The following is a 15,047-nucleotide window of genomic DNA, read 5'->3' as shown; positions in this document are numbered from 1 at the left end:
GACCCGCAGAATCAGCGTCGATTGGCGAGCCAAAGGTTCCAGGATGCTATAGCAACAGGAGTGGCAATCGATACGCGACTTTTCTAAATATCTCGAAGATTGGGAGTATTACTTACCCCCATACAGCGAGGAACAGAGAATGGATAACCTGCGTAGTAAGGCATTGAAGGTGCTACGCACCGAACTCGACCGTCGAAATCAAGAACCCCAGAACTACGAAGAGTTGCTTCGAACTCTACAGACTCTCGAGGAAAATATGCCGGAGCGACGACGCGCCATTCGCAAAGGCAGACCTGCGATATTCGTAGGGAATCAGCGTCGTTCTGATAAATCTAGCAACCACCGGAATAAAAGGAAACGAGAGGAACAGACGGGTTCAACCGAACAAACCAAGAAAGATAAATATAATTGGATGAAGGAGTGCTCACACTGCCATAAGAAGGGGCATATCGCAAACGATTGTTGGATGTTATACCCCGAAAAGCGCAACCAAGTCCGACAAGCAAAAAACTAGCAATCCCAATCGTAGGAGCAGCTGCTGCATTGGGAATACAGACGACTAGGCTGCGAGATAAACACTTATTGGCGATGAACACCTGGATGTTGACAGAAGCAGGATGGTCAATGGCGTGGACGTTAGTAGATTCTGGCGCGGATGCAAACTTCGTGTCCCATGCTTGGGCATCGAAATATTTCTCGAAGTCAGAAGGTAAACCGAAAGTAGTGGAAGCAGTTGATAATCATAGGGTTAAATCATATGGACAACGAAAAGCTGCAATGAAGATTATCGATGATGAACATGTCCTTCGGGAAGGATTCCACCATTTCGAAGAAGCCGACATCAGTGGATACGATGTAATTCTGGGTATGCCATGGTTGCAAGCTGCGAACCCCGACATTGACTGGGTGCACCTAGATACCGCTAAGGAATTTGCAACTTTAATGGACAACAGCAACATTATATTCGCCGCCTTTCCATTGCGAGCTGCGCACGCAGCGACTGAGCCAAATATCCCGGATGATTATAAGGATTATCTTGATGTATTCCGAGAAGATATACCTGACGCGGAACACGCACCCCACGATCATGCCATAGATCTCAAACCTGGCAAGGAACCACCGTACCGACCGATATATAACCTGTCACCTCAAGAACTCTCCGTCCTCCGAGAATATATTGAAAAGGCATTAGAGAAGAATTGGATACGCCCGTCCAAGAGCCCAGCCGGTGCCCCAGTATTATTCGCACCGAAGAAAGACGGAACCCTGCGTCTTTGCGTAGATTATCGAGGGTTGAACGAAATAACAGTCAAGAATCGGTATCCGCTGCCCCTGATAAGTGAAATACTCGATAGGTTAGCAGGTGCCAAAATATACACGCAATTGGATCTTAGGGACGCGTATCATAGAATTCGCATACGAGCGGGGGATGAGTGGAAAACGGCGTTTCGAACACGATACGGACACTTTGAGTATCTGGTTTTGCCCTTTGGGCTAACCAACGCCCCTGCGACTTTCCAATCTTATATCAACAAAGCCCTCAGTGATATTTTGGATGTATATTGCGTGGCTTATCTTGACGATATCGTAATCTATTCGAATACGCTTGACGAACACGTCGCCCATGTTAAGAATGTGCTGGAACGTTTAAGGCGATGGAGACTATATGTGAAACTTAGTAAGTGTACGTTCCATGCAACAGAAATTGGATTTCTGGGTTTTGTGATTACCACGCAGGGCATCACTGTCGAAAAACGCCGCGTCGATACGATCCTAGATTGGCCTGAACCGCGAACAATAAACGAGCTGCAAACATTCCTAGGATTCGTCAACTTCTACCGACGATTCATATATAAGTTCTCGATAATAACGGCACCCCTGACTGAGTTGCTAAAAGGATACGAAACAAAAAAGGGGAAGAACAACGCACCTGTCCAACTGAACGAGAACTGCAAGCACGCAATACTGCAGTTAAAAGAATGCTTTACAAAAGCACCGTTGTTAGTTCATTTTGATCCGCAGCGAAAACTCCGTATAGAAACGGACGGATCTGGCGTTGCAATCGCCGCAGTAATATCGCAATTAATGGATGATGGTCACTGGCACCCGATCGCGTTTTGGTCCAGAAAACTCACAGAAGCAGAAAGACATTATCAAACATATGATTTAGAAATGTTGCCGATTGTAGAAGCTTTCAGGCAATGGCGCCACTACCTACATGGTAGCAGGCACCCAATAGTTGTTTTATCTGACCATGCCAACCTCCGGCGCTTCATGACGACGAAGCAGCTAAATGGGCGTCAGATTCGTTGGATGCAAATGCTCTCAGCGTTCGATTTTGAAATTGAGCACCATCCTGGGGAAAATAATCCCGCAGATGCACCAAGTCGTCACTCAGATTATATAAAACACGCAGCTCCCTTGACGGGGCTCCCTACCCTGCAAGAGAAGCTGCGTAAGGGGATCTTTAAGTCACTAAAGACAAAAGAAAACACAAAGTTAGACCAATGTGTCAAGATGGTGCGAAAAAATCTGCAAGTTAAAGAAAATTGTTGGGCGAAGGGGCCCGTAGTCATCGATGACAACAAACCCTGCAGGATAAAGAACGCACCTGCAGATGAGAACGAAGTCGCCGGCGTTACGGGGTTAGACCTAGGGACCCTGGTGCCACGGATTCTAGCCGTTAAGGTATTTGAGTCCGAGATAGCCTATCGCGAAGAGGTAGCTGAATCTATTGTCGAACTCTTGCTGCAGGTTCAGAATAGGGACGCTGGCACGTCTGAACTTCGCAGAAGACTAGAGGTGGGTGACGCTAGCGTAGGTGATCGTTCGACCTGGGCAGTAGACAAAGATGGCCTGCTCAGGAAAGATGGTAAAGTCTACGTACCGCAAGACAAGGCCGTAAGGCATGAAATAATGAAAATGAACCACGATGATCCCCAAGGTGGCCATTTTGGACGTGACAAAACCATCGAAGCGATCAAACGCAAGTACTCGTGGCATGGTATGAGCGATGAGATTGCAGAATATGTGAGGACCTGCGATGTTTGCCGACGCGTCAAGATACCGCGGCATAAGCCGTACGGGTTGCTACAACCACATCCAGTGCCAGATAAGAAATGGCATACAATCAGTATGGACTTTATTGAAGGCCTACCAGATAATAAGAAGGGAAGTCAAACTTACAATGCTATTGTCATATTTGTTGATTTGTTCACTAAATGGGCCATAATTGTACCCACATCTTCAAAGCTAGATGCGGAAGGACTCGCGGACATTATTGTATGGAAGCTTGCGAAGAACTTTGGCCTACCTGCGAACATTATTAGCGACCGAGATTCATTAATAAACAGCAAGTTCTGGTCAACATTATGTTACTTACTCCATGTCCGACGAAAATTATCAACAGCCTTCCATCCGCAAACCGACGGCCAAACGGAACGATTGAACCAGGTGATTGAACATTATCTTCGCACATATTGCAGCTACCAGCAGGATAACTGGATAGAGTGGATTCCCCTGGCGCAATGGGCATATAATAACGCCTTCCACGCATCGATAAAAATGACACCATCTGAAGCGATGATCGGCCGACCAACTGAACTTCGTATAGACGTGGAACCCCCAAGCACGGGCGCGTCAAAGTCGGCGATAGAACAAGTGGAACGGATGAAGCAAGCAGAAAACAGGATCCGAGAATGCCTAGAAGCTGCCAAAGCAGCTGAGAAAAAGTATTATGATCAGCGCCATATACCAAAAAGCTTTAAGATAGGGGACTGGGTAATGCTGCGTGCAAAAAATATATCCACCTTGCGACCTTCACCCAAACTAGATCATCGATTTTTGGGTCCCTTCCAAATAATTGATATACGGGGTACGCAGGCGTACAAACTGAAGCTTACGCCACAATATAAAGGAATTCATCCCGTGTTCCACGTTTCCCTTCTCGAACCGTATCACGCGCGCGACGGACAGATCCCACAGGCAGAACCGATAATTATAGACGCGCAGGAGGAATGGGAAGTTGAAGCTATATTGGATAAACGTCAGTACCGTGGTCAAACCCAATATCTTGTTAAATGGAAGGATTGCACAGACGCGGATAATTCTTGGGAACCTGAAGAAAATTTGGTGAACAGCCAGGAGTACTTGGAACAGTTTAATAAAACCTATCAGGAGCCAGTCAGTAAACGAAAACGAAGAAGGCGACGATGACTGCTGGATATACTTATTCCGCCCAGGGACTAAAAAACAGATCCGCCTCAGCTTGGCCAGTGTCATTTGAGGAATTGTCACCAAGGCAGACCTGCTTATTACCCCGGATTTCCTCAACTGGCGAAGCACGACGTTTCAACGATGACTTGGGAGCTGCGACCGGCGATGTAGCCACCGGGATCTCACCAATCACTGTTTCAGCCGGGGCCTCAGGGGAACCATTTCGTTGAGCCCCACGGATCTTCGCTGCGAAGAACTTAACTGCAGCTGTCACAGCGCCCTGTAAAACGTTAACGTTCGAAGCGTCTGCACCAGCGACAATTAAATCCTCAGCTGCATTGATAGCTGCCTGGGCCAACTCAACGGCGTCTGCTGGCACCAAACACGAGTTATTTTATATCCCGCAAAACATATATAGAACGATTACTTACCGGAACGCAAACGTGCTTCATCACCGAGCAGTGCTTGCATTTCTTGCGTCGACCCTCAGCAGGCTCACAGTGATGGCGGGGAGACGTTGTTAAATGTCGAATACAACGACAGCAATATGCTGCTGCGTTCCTTTCTAACACTTCAACGGGACCGTCCGCTTCCTCATCTTCGCCAGCGTTATCGGATAACTCAAGTAACGCACCAAGATCCTTGCCCAGTATTCGATATATGGCAGGCGTGACAGCGTGTCCGCCCATCGTTCACAAAGCAAGGGTATACTAGAGGGTTTTGCAACCTTTCCAGACAACCCAAGCAAATGCTCTCGATGGCATTCAGCATATCACCCTCCATAGGTTCTGAACCGGCAACGGAAGCAGCTGGCTCTGACATTCTATTACGACATTAATCAGTATCAAGGACCTTTTAAGAAGAGAGAAGAGGCAAGAAGCAGCAAGAAAAGAACAGATGTTGGTGGTTAAAACCAATATTGCAATATCGATCAAAGAAGTTGCAACAACACAAAATCCGACCCAAAATAGAAAACGCAACCACGCAACCAAAACTTCGAATGTCGCAATAAAAATCGCATGGGAAGATACAGCGTACTTTGCTTGATAAATTGGTGTATTCTTTTAAATAAAAAAAATCGTTGTTAGTGATGATGGTGATGATCTCGTTAGGATACGATTTGTGGTGTAAAGGTTAAAGGAAAGGGGTTCAGGGGTTGTGCCTAAATCATGATTGGACCGCGATAACACCGAAACTGGAACAACGTTTTCCCGAGTCAGCAACACTTCGGAATTAACCCGAACAATTAATTCGGTCCTATCCTGCGAACTTTATACAATATCAACCACGCAGCACATATTACGAACTTCGCACAATAAGAAGCCCTGGGGACCAGGCCTTTGAAGAAGGGAGATAATTGTAATAGGCGCAACGGAGATATCTATATTAGGAAATAGATACGTGGCGATAGATACGTGGCGATAGATACGTGGCGATGGCAATATTATCTATATAATGCTCGCTGATATCCGTGGATTTTAGGAGATCAGCGATTAGCTTTGAACAATAGAGATTGCTACCTTCTTAATATCCTTTGTGCGTACTTCACACTACTCTTGTAATTACTCTTGTAGCCCATCTCTTACAAGCCAGCTATTTCTTTATTGTTATTCAACTTCATATATTGCTCAGTTGCTCTGCTGTTTGATGCTCTGCTGCTCAGTGCTTTACTACTCAGTACTTTGTTGCTCAGTGCTCTGTTGCTCAGTGCTACGCCTTGCTATGCTCCATGCCCACTCTGCTCACTTGCCTTACATTACATCATATCATGTCAACACTTGCTTATTAGAGCAATAGCTAAACATCATCCATGAGCATAAATAACTCATGTCATGACATAGATAGAGAATCAAGCTTATTACACCTTACAGAGTGCACCACTCAGTGCTCTATTGCTCAGTGCTCTGTTGCTCAGAATGCTGCTCAGAGTGCTGCTGCTCAGTGCTCTGCAAGAATACTGGCAGCTGTTCAATCAATTCCATCATAAAAGATTCAATTTTGATTAATTCTGAAGTTCAAAACATTGTATTTATGCAGAGATTATCATGAAACATGGAAAAGATTTAAAATAACTTTGTTCTTTTAATTTAAAGATCTTATATCTCTGTTTAATTGATTTCTGAGGCATCTTGACTGTGTATTTTGATCAATCAAAGAATCAAATCATCATCTCATCAATGAAAGGATTGAAATCAGAGATGTAGTATCTTTAACAGATTGTATGAAAATTTGAGTACAAAAGCTTTAACTTCTAAATGAAGAAAGATTTCAATCTGTAAGAGTTGAATATGTGAATATATCTCTTAATCTGCTCAAATTTATACTGTTTTATATGAAATCTTGATGGATGTAGTGGTCTCTGAGCATTATTTTTATTTCAATAATCTTCAACTGTTGGAGATTTATGTATTTTCATATAGATAATCTGCTCAAGAAATACCTTTATTTCTGCAAAAGTAATTGACTGTCAATTCTGTGAATTGAAAGCTGAATTTCTTGAGATCTGTATCTCTGCATAAACATTGATAGAGCTTGTAATATTCTGAATATCTGTCTTTGAGATATAGAGAGAGAATAAAGTGTATAGACTCTGTGAATCAATATTATTAGATAGATTGACAGCTGGCAGGCAATGAAGACCTTTCATGGAATTAAATTTGATATTTTTCAGAGATGAAATATCTGCTATAATTTCACTTGATGATCATTTTCATTTTTCACTTTTTTTTATACTATCTAATAAATAATTAGCAGATATTATTTCAAGAAGTATTAGAGAACTGGAAATACCTTTGAATGCCATGGTTCTGCAAAGTGTGAGGTGAGAAGAAAGGTGGATTCTTGAAGCTGAATGATAAAGCAGTAATATATTGAGAAGAAAATATGAGATAATGGATCCGTACCAGCAAATAGAATTGCATATATTTTAGTATGAGAAATTATTGGTTGGTACTTCTGAACTAACAGTCTAGTTAATACACTAATGGTATTGCGCTAATTGTGCCTCGCCCCCAGACGAGGAGATAGGCAAGGAGAGCCCTCCATCCCTCTCAGGCCACACTGGGTCAAAGTCCTGTCAGACTTATATTCACGAGACAAAACTTAGGTACTGGGGCTGACGCCCTATGTGGATGACTGCTCGTCATCGTGCTCATCCATGGTGGGTAAGATATGACAGAACAATTTAATTTCACTACTATTAAACAGGGTAGCAAATACATCTTCCAAAGGATACCTATGATCTGAAGAGCATGTAAGATGACATTGAGCGCTGTCGAAAGCCAATTGAGTGAATTCTATTTTCAATCAGATGCTTAAGCGCCCTCAACGAATTCCAGTCCGCAGGACCAGAGATCATCTGTCATTCAACGCCTTTTGTCAACCAGTGCCTCGCACATATATGCCTCAGCTGCCTACTTGCTAATACAACCATTTAGACGTCCCACATTATCGAAGGCAACCAGTGCACATTTGTCATCGGGAGCGGAAGAGGTGCTTTGGAAGAACGTTGAATACATGCCAGTCAAGTGCAAGGCTGTTTTTGACTTGCCGGAATCAACTTTTCATCACAGCTTTCACGAATCGAAGCCCGAAATACTGCGGGTTATAGGGGGTTCCGCCTGCCCAAATTTCCCGATCCTGCTTAGTTCCCTGCGAGCCGAGCCTCCAAGCTAGTGGGCGCATGGGGAACCGAGAGCTTTACTGATCTTCACTCTGCCACCCCCCAAATCTTAATCAAAATAATCCAGAGCAAACGCATTAGTTCCAGCCAAGGATGTTCCAAAATAACCGCCATTTGGGGGAGGTTCGAAGCTCTGATAAATCGACTATTTTGTGTAAACAAGAGAGGAACCTCACACGTGTGCCAATCAACAAGCGGCTTCGGATCCATAGCCGCCTTGCTAAAATGCAGCTCCCGATGCAAGACCAGGATCTTTCGCATGCCAGGGCTGGGTTCAGGCCCAATAAACGTTCCCCAATATTGAGAACTGTCAGGCTACCATGTAGTCAATTACCAGTGTCGGCCCAGTGGGTTGCAAACTGTCAGGCTACCATGTAGTCAATTACCAGTGTCGGCCCAGTGGGTTGCACGCAGGGCTGTGTTTCCTGTTCTAAGAGATCATCTATAAGGAAGATGGCCCCGCAATATGTTTTTCAGCAGGAGCCGAGATCCCGATCTTATCAAATTGCCTAGATCTGGATATTGACCCTCCAGCGACCTTGATAGCGTTTGGCTCTGGTTTCTTATCACGTTCGACAACGCTCGCTCGGGGAGCGGAAAGTCATGCCTCTCCGAGCTCGGTTTAAGCGCCTCTGGGGGAAACACCGGCCCAGGACCAGCAAAAATGCTACAACAACTGTGAATGTCCGTTTATTCTCTCTCCTATGTGAGAACAATACTAACGTGCTATCTGCCCAGGCAAATCCGACCTCAGAATCGCTTTTCCCAAAGTTGGGCCCAGACGACTCGGCAATCTTCGTTGCCGCGTCCACCAGGGTGCTCACAAGCTCAGAGAGTTTGAAAGAAACTAGATCCCTGGATCCCGGGCCTACACTAGAAACAGTCCACACGCAGAATGATACCCCTAGGTCCAGCCAGGACCTGAAATTGAGCAGCCTCTGGGATGAAGCATATGACGAGCTTCGAAAAGAAAATGCAAAGCTTGTAGATGCCTATGAGCAAGACTTGTTTTCCATTCAGAACTTGGGACAGCAAGGTATGTGTGACAACACTGCCATTTTACAACGTGGACGAAAAGAATAGATAACAGCAAGCCATCTGGGATGACTTGACTTTCCATCCTCATCATTCTTTGAAGAATCAGATATTAACCGAAATGTGATGGGAATTTAGCCCCTAAAGGCGAGGATAGGGAGATCCAGCTTCAGAAGCTACTAAATTCGAAGCTTCAGAACATTGAGAACTCGCAAATGAAAATTTCCATACATGGAAAAGACGTTGTTATCAGAGATCAGGCTAGGAAGGTCGTACATTCCATCCTTTCAGTGAAAGATTACATCGGATCTATAGCCTTTGCAGAGCCACATGCGGCCCTAGCTTGGGCAGGAATTTTAATTATTCTCCCAGTAAGTCCCCGTATACCAAGAGACTCTCTGCCAGTACTGATTGTCACCTTCGACAGGTTATTACAAATCCAATCACACAAGCTGAATACGGCACTGAAGGTCTTGAATATATATCAGAACTTCTGGTTCGGTGTAAGGTAACGGAGGACACCTATCGTGAGAACCTTGCATGTGTGCTTGCAACTTCAAGCCCAAGGTAACGACAAACCATCAAAACCCCTGCTCTTATTGATCATTTGCGTTGTCCTTCCTCCCGTTGCAGTAAATTTCCTGATATGTGCTAATTCATTCACATAGCATACCAGCATACCTGGTGGAATTAAATGTCTCCTTCAGAGCTAAGACTATCAGCATTTACTCACAGATACTAAAGTATCAAATAAGCCTCTCCCAGCAATGTTCTCGTTCGGGACTATTTTGCTTCTTGAGAGACTATGTAATTGCTGATGATTGGCAGGGCATGCTGGAAAGCATAAAAGGCACTGAGGAAGACATCAGCAGAGTTTTGGATTCATTTGATAGCAGAACTTTAAGAAAGATAGACGAGCAAGTTTCTGTTCTTCGAAGCAACGCGGATAAATCCTTGGGTCTCTTGTTAGAGACTAAAGCCGGCGTTGAGGTAACTTCATCCCATCGCCTTGTTATGTGGCTTCTCGTCATGGCCATATGCTGAACATGACATGTCTTCTTTTTGTCCCAGAAAATCAACCAGGTGCAATTGCTTGGAAAGCTCTATCGTGCGGAGTATGCTGCTTTTAACACATTCACAAAAGCGGATCGCCGGCCCCCAAGATCCCTGGAAGGTACCCGCATTGATATCCTCCGCGAAATTCAGCACTGGGGAGACGGGCATCGTGAGGAATGCATGTTTTGGATTAAAGGACTAGCCGGGACTGGCAAATCTACCCTCGCTCGCACTATCGCCCATCACTTCAACGAGAAGGGGAGACTTGGGGCAAGCTTTTTCTTCTCGAGGGGCAAGAAAGATCTGGGGGATGCCACTGCTATTTTGACAACTATTGCTGTCCAGCTAGCTGAGGCGTTACCTGATTCGAAAAATGACATCTGCGATGTTATAGAGAAGCATGGCGATATTGGCCAGCAGCCATTATATAACCAGTGGCGGCAACTTATATTCCAGCCTCTTCTTAGGTTAGATAGAAAGCTGTTGTTGCCCATTGTTCTGGTTTTCGTTCTCGACGCGCTTGATGAGTGCGAGGGTGATGAGCACCTTGGTGAAATCCTGCGCCTCCTAACCGAACTGAAATCGCTCAAGATCATGCAGGTTAAAGTGCTCCTAACTAGCAGGCCAGAACGATCAATTTATGCTAGTTTCCGCGAACTTCCCGACATCGTCCATCATGACCTAACTCTTCATTCAGTTCCCAAAGTCGTCATTGATGGTGATATCTCGATTTTTCTGAGATACGAGCTGGGAAAAATTCAAAATAAACGACGTATCGACACTAGCTGGCCTGGAGATGAAAGCATCCAAACCCTCGTTCAGCGGGCAGACCGCCTTTTCATTTATGCAGCGACGGTGTGCCGGTTTATCGGCGAGTCTCGTTTTCCAGAAAAGCGCATGAGCGAAATCCTCCAGACCGAGTCTATGAGTCGGTCGTCTACCAGCGAGCTTGACAAAATGTACTCAGAGATTTTAAAACACGTTCTCGATGAAGGCAGCGATGAAGACAAAGAAGATATGGCAGGTCTGTACAAGCAGATTGTTGGATCTATCATCGTCCTCTTCGAGGCCCTTCCAAAATCTGCTCTAACTTCGACGCTTGAACTTCCATCAACGGATATTACGGAAATACTCGAAGCCCTTCACTCTGTATTAGATATCCCCGATGACGAAAACATGCCGATCCAACTGTTCCATCTTTCTTTTCGTGACTTTCTCTTCAGTGAAGAAAGATGCGCCAACCCCACATTCACAATCAAAGAGGAGGCTGCACATGGCGGCTTGGTAACTAAGTGTCTCAAACTCTTGTCAAAACACTTGAAACAAGATATATGTGACCTTCGACACCCCGGCACTTCTATTGCTAACATGAGAAAAAGCACAGTGGAAACACACCTTCCTCAAGATCTCCAGTATGCCTGTAAGTACTGGATTCGCCATCTCCAAAAAAGCCAGATCAAGCTCCTCGACGGCGGAGAAGTTCACACCTTTCTCCAGAAACACCTTCTTCATTGGATTGAAACCCTTAGCCTTATGGAAATTATATCGGAAGGAATAGCATGATTAGGGCGCTAGAAACGCTGCTGCTAGTAAGTAACTTCAAGCAAAATCTTCAGAAGTGGATCGGTAGCTGACGGGCAAAGCCGAAATCTGATGCCCACTCGTCATTGTTATCCTTGGTTTATGATATGAAGCGATTCATTCTGAACTTCAGATCCGTTATCGAAGCTGCTCCGTTGCAAATATATTCTTCGGCTCTTGTGTTTAGCCCCAAAAAGAGCATAATCCGCGAGCAATTTTGGGAAGAGGTGCCCCCCCTGGATAGTGGACGTTGTCTCAGCCGAGGAGGATTGGAATCCTTCCTTGTTGACACTCGAGCATTCATGTTCAGTCGAAGATATATTCTTTTCGCCCGATGGCGATTTTCTTATTTCATCGGGCGGTAACTTAATTAACGCGTGGGATACAACGACTGGGGCCTTTCGATATGCCATTCCAGATATTTCGCAAAGTAAATTCGCACTTAAACGGCAAGAGGTACTGTCACCCGATGGCCAATTCCTCGCTTGCACGTCTAACTTCGACGATAAGATCAGACTATGGGATTTAAAGAGAGTTGCTATTCACTCCACTCTTGAAGGCCATGTAGACTCTGTTAGTTCGATTGCGTTTTCACCCGATGGCGAGTATATCGTGTCAGCATCCTTGGATAAAAGTATACGGCTATGGGAGGTAAAAAAGGGCCGATCTAAAATCCTTTTCGGTGGGAAATCCGATTTACTACTTGAAAAAACCCAATCTCTCTCCTTTGAAACCCCTACCAATGGAACAATGTTCTCTCCAAACGGTGAATTCATTGCTGGCTACATACATGGCCTCGGCCACGATCAAGTCCAGCTTTGGGATGCGAAAACAAACTGTTTAGTTGGGGCTCTTCCTCATCCACGCTTTATTTTGACTCTGGCATTCTCATATGATGGAAAATTTATTGCATCCGCCTGTTCGGACGGTACAGTGAGGATATGGGATCCGCGAACGGCGACGCTCTGCGGAATTCTTACACAAGTCAAATCAGGCTACGCAGATTGTATTTCGCCGTTTGCCTTTTCACCAGATGGACAATCAATTGCGTGTATATCGCACGGAGCAGTCGAAATATGGGACCTGAAGTCGTTGTCTTTGTGTGGCACCATCGAGAACGATACAGAAGCGATAACATGTATAACTTTTTCTCCGGACAGCAGGCTGCTTGCGGCAGCCTCCGGACGATTTTTGAAGTTTTGGGATCGTCAAACTAAAAGTTTACGCGGAATGCTTGCTGGGCACACATCGAAAATAACCACCTTGAAGTTTTCACCCAACGGTCAGTTTGTTGCTTCCGGCTCCCTCGACAATAGTGTGAGACTCTGGGACACGATGGGTCTTGGCATCCCTAGTAGAATTATCCAGACTCACATTTCTAAGATAAAATTTACGGGGAGTGGACACTATGTCGTTTCATATTTGAGTGACGAAACAACTGAATTGCGGGATCCATCAACAGGTGTCCCGATGTTCACAATTCCCGATTTCTTGCAATTTTCTGATAAAGTGGATTTCTCGCCTGTAAATAACCTTCTCGCTTACACAGATGACGATACGGTAAATCTCTGGAATATGGCGACCAGAAAGTTCTATGGCAGCCTAACAATTACGGATAGGGTGGTTAAAGATGGGAACGACCTGGCGGTATCATATCAAAACCATGCCATCGTTATTTGTGACTTAACGATAAAAAAGCGGCGGTACGTTCTAAAGGGGCATGCAGACGACGTTTACAAGCTTGAATATTCCTCCGACGGCCACTTGCTAGTCTCTGCTTCAAGGGATGATTCATTACGGCTTTGGGATCCAGCAACCGGCGAGTTGATCGGCCTCCTTGGACGGCGAAAAGGTAGGATTTGGGACATGGCAGTTTCCTCTGATGCAAAAGCCATCATCTGCATTTCAGGCCATTTCGTTACATTTTGGGACACAACCACGAAACTAATAAAAATGGAATTGGACCTTAAGGATAAACAGGTGGGAGACGGTGTCGGATCACCAATTCCACTACCTTCGTTATTTGAATATCTTGATATGCTTCCTTTGTCTGCATTCGATTGGAAGGAGGACAATTTGGTCATCCGGGCTGATCCCCTTTGCGTGAAAAAGCCGTGGGTGGCCTATCAGCTACAGGCCGTTCTCTGGCTTCCTGGGGGGTATCGTCCCATACGCGGCAACTCTACGAGCATACACGGCAATACAATTGCCCTGACGGGTCAATCCAACTCACTGATGCTTATCAAACTCGATTTAAAGTCAATCCCATCAAGTGAGCAAGTCTCTCCCCTAGCCTCCTTTTTTTTTCCTGCCGGCCCCTTTGCGAGGTCAATTTAGGTCAAGAGAAAGCAGGATGACCACTAACACAGCGGCAGTATCGACCTCGCTAGAATATTGACCTCGCTAGAAGAGCCATATCCTGTGCATTTACGTGGCCAATGATTTCTTAATGCAATGTTCCGTCCGCGTGCGTTTTTAACGAGTTTGCAAAGCAAAGCGCGCACAGGCATTGTATCGATCATAAGGTCATCCGAGTACGGATTTTAACGAGTGCGAACAACCGAAGTGGAAGAATTAATGCCCAAGAGAATCAATTCGGGGTGACGTTTGAGCTCATAGAGTAAAAATAATATATCTGATTGAGTTTTGTCATGAGGCTACTGTTAAATCCTGTTTCTGGCCGAATATCATGTCAATATATCGCGTAGATTTTCTAGTTTGGATCATGTGGCATGCAAATAACGCCTGCTAGATTACTGTCAAACTGGCACGCAACCGGCTTTAATCTCAATCGAGTCCGAAGCGACTGTGCTGTGCTTGAGAATGTCAATCTTGCTCAAGCCGTGTGGGAGGGTCAGATGCTCTTCGTTGTGTAGCTGCCGAGTTTGAATCGGCTGGTTGATCTGAACATTCAGGCGCAGTTGATGAAAAGGCGAATGTAGGGAAATATTTTCCTTGTGGCGTAGGTCAGAGTTATACGCTGAAGAAATTAGGTGTATGTGAAAAAAAAAAACATCGGAAGCAAGCATCGGATGGTTGGGTCAAATGAAGATGAAAAAAAAAAAAAAAAAAAAAAAAAAAAAAAAAAAAAAAAGGATTCCGTGAACTGCATTTACATGACTTGATGAGGGTGATGGAGCGGCGCAAACCGAATATTGAATGTGGGAACTTTCGTGGCAAGTAAGCGATAACTACTCTCAAGCTAGAAAATAATGCAGGTTGGCGAGAGACGATAGCAGCTATGGATAAATACAGGTATCAAAAACACACACATGCCCGGGAAATGGAAAGAAGACGTGCAAAAGTAAGAAAAGAAGAACTGGAAAACCTTTTCGAAAGAAGATCATAAAGACAACATTCCAAAAACCCTGTTTGTTTCGTCGTAAAAAGTAAATCATACAGTACAATTTATACCCCCAAGTAATCGTCATGACTCAACCTAAAGCGATAAGAGAAGCGTAATGTTCTACTTCCATTT

At 44.8% G+C, this 15,047-nt stretch overlaps 5 protein-coding genes across 5 annotated transcripts; 3 read left to right on the top strand and 2 right to left on the bottom strand.

Annotated features, from left to right (window-relative positions):
• Positions 1-139: 139 nt before the first annotated feature.
• HCAG_00137 (predicted protein) lies at positions 140-514 on the top strand (the record flags this gene model as incomplete). Its single annotated transcript, XM_001543041.1, has 1 exon — positions 140-514. One exon carries the CDS (start codon positions 140-142, stop codon positions 512-514), a length of 375 nt encoding a protein of 124 aa, XP_001543091.1.
• A 263-nt stretch (positions 515-777) lies between these two features.
• On the top strand, positions 778-1,886 carry HCAG_00136 (hypothetical protein; the record flags this gene model as incomplete). Its single annotated transcript, XM_001543040.1, has 3 exons — positions 778-1,355; positions 1,410-1,678; positions 1,858-1,886. 3 exons carry the CDS (start codon positions 778-780, stop codon positions 1,884-1,886), a joined length of 876 nt encoding a protein of 291 aa, XP_001543090.1.
• A 910-nt stretch (positions 1,887-2,796) lies between these two features.
• On the bottom strand, positions 2,797-3,387 carry HCAG_00135 (predicted protein; the record flags this gene model as incomplete). The annotated part of the gene is made up of 4 exons (XM_001543039.1): positions 2,797-3,090; positions 3,129-3,153; positions 3,187-3,309; positions 3,383-3,387. The coding sequence occupies 4 exons, from the start codon at positions 3,385-3,387 to the stop codon at positions 2,797-2,799; spliced, it is 447 nt and encodes a 148-aa protein (XP_001543089.1).
• An 841-nt stretch (positions 3,388-4,228) lies between these two features.
• On the bottom strand, positions 4,229-4,904 carry HCAG_00134 (predicted protein; the record flags this gene model as incomplete). The annotated part of the gene is made up of 2 exons (XM_001543038.1): positions 4,229-4,495; positions 4,647-4,904. 2 exons carry the CDS (start codon positions 4,902-4,904, stop codon positions 4,229-4,231), a joined length of 525 nt encoding a protein of 174 aa, XP_001543088.1.
• Positions 4,905-8,500: 3,596 nt separating this feature from the next.
• On the top strand, positions 8,501-13,967 carry HCAG_00133 (predicted protein; the record flags this gene model as incomplete). The annotated part of the gene is made up of 11 exons (XM_001543037.1): positions 8,501-8,581; positions 8,636-8,933; positions 9,071-9,303; positions 9,360-9,499; positions 9,601-9,922; positions 10,016-10,047; positions 10,096-11,272; positions 11,373-11,408; positions 11,556-11,577; positions 11,880-13,841; positions 13,960-13,967. 11 exons carry the CDS (start codon positions 8,501-8,503, stop codon positions 13,965-13,967), a joined length of 4,311 nt encoding a protein of 1,436 aa, XP_001543087.1.
• Between the last annotated feature and the right edge of the window lie 1,080 nt (positions 13,968-15,047).

Source organism: Histoplasma capsulatum, genomic scaffold, assembly GCF_000149585.1.
Source record: "Histoplasma capsulatum NAm1 scaffold_1 genomic scaffold, whole genome shotgun sequence".
In the NCBI taxonomy this organism is placed as follows: domain Eukaryota; kingdom Fungi; phylum Ascomycota; class Eurotiomycetes; order Onygenales; family Ajellomycetaceae; genus Histoplasma; species Histoplasma mississippiense.
This window is presented reverse-complemented; position numbering and strand designations above follow the sequence as displayed.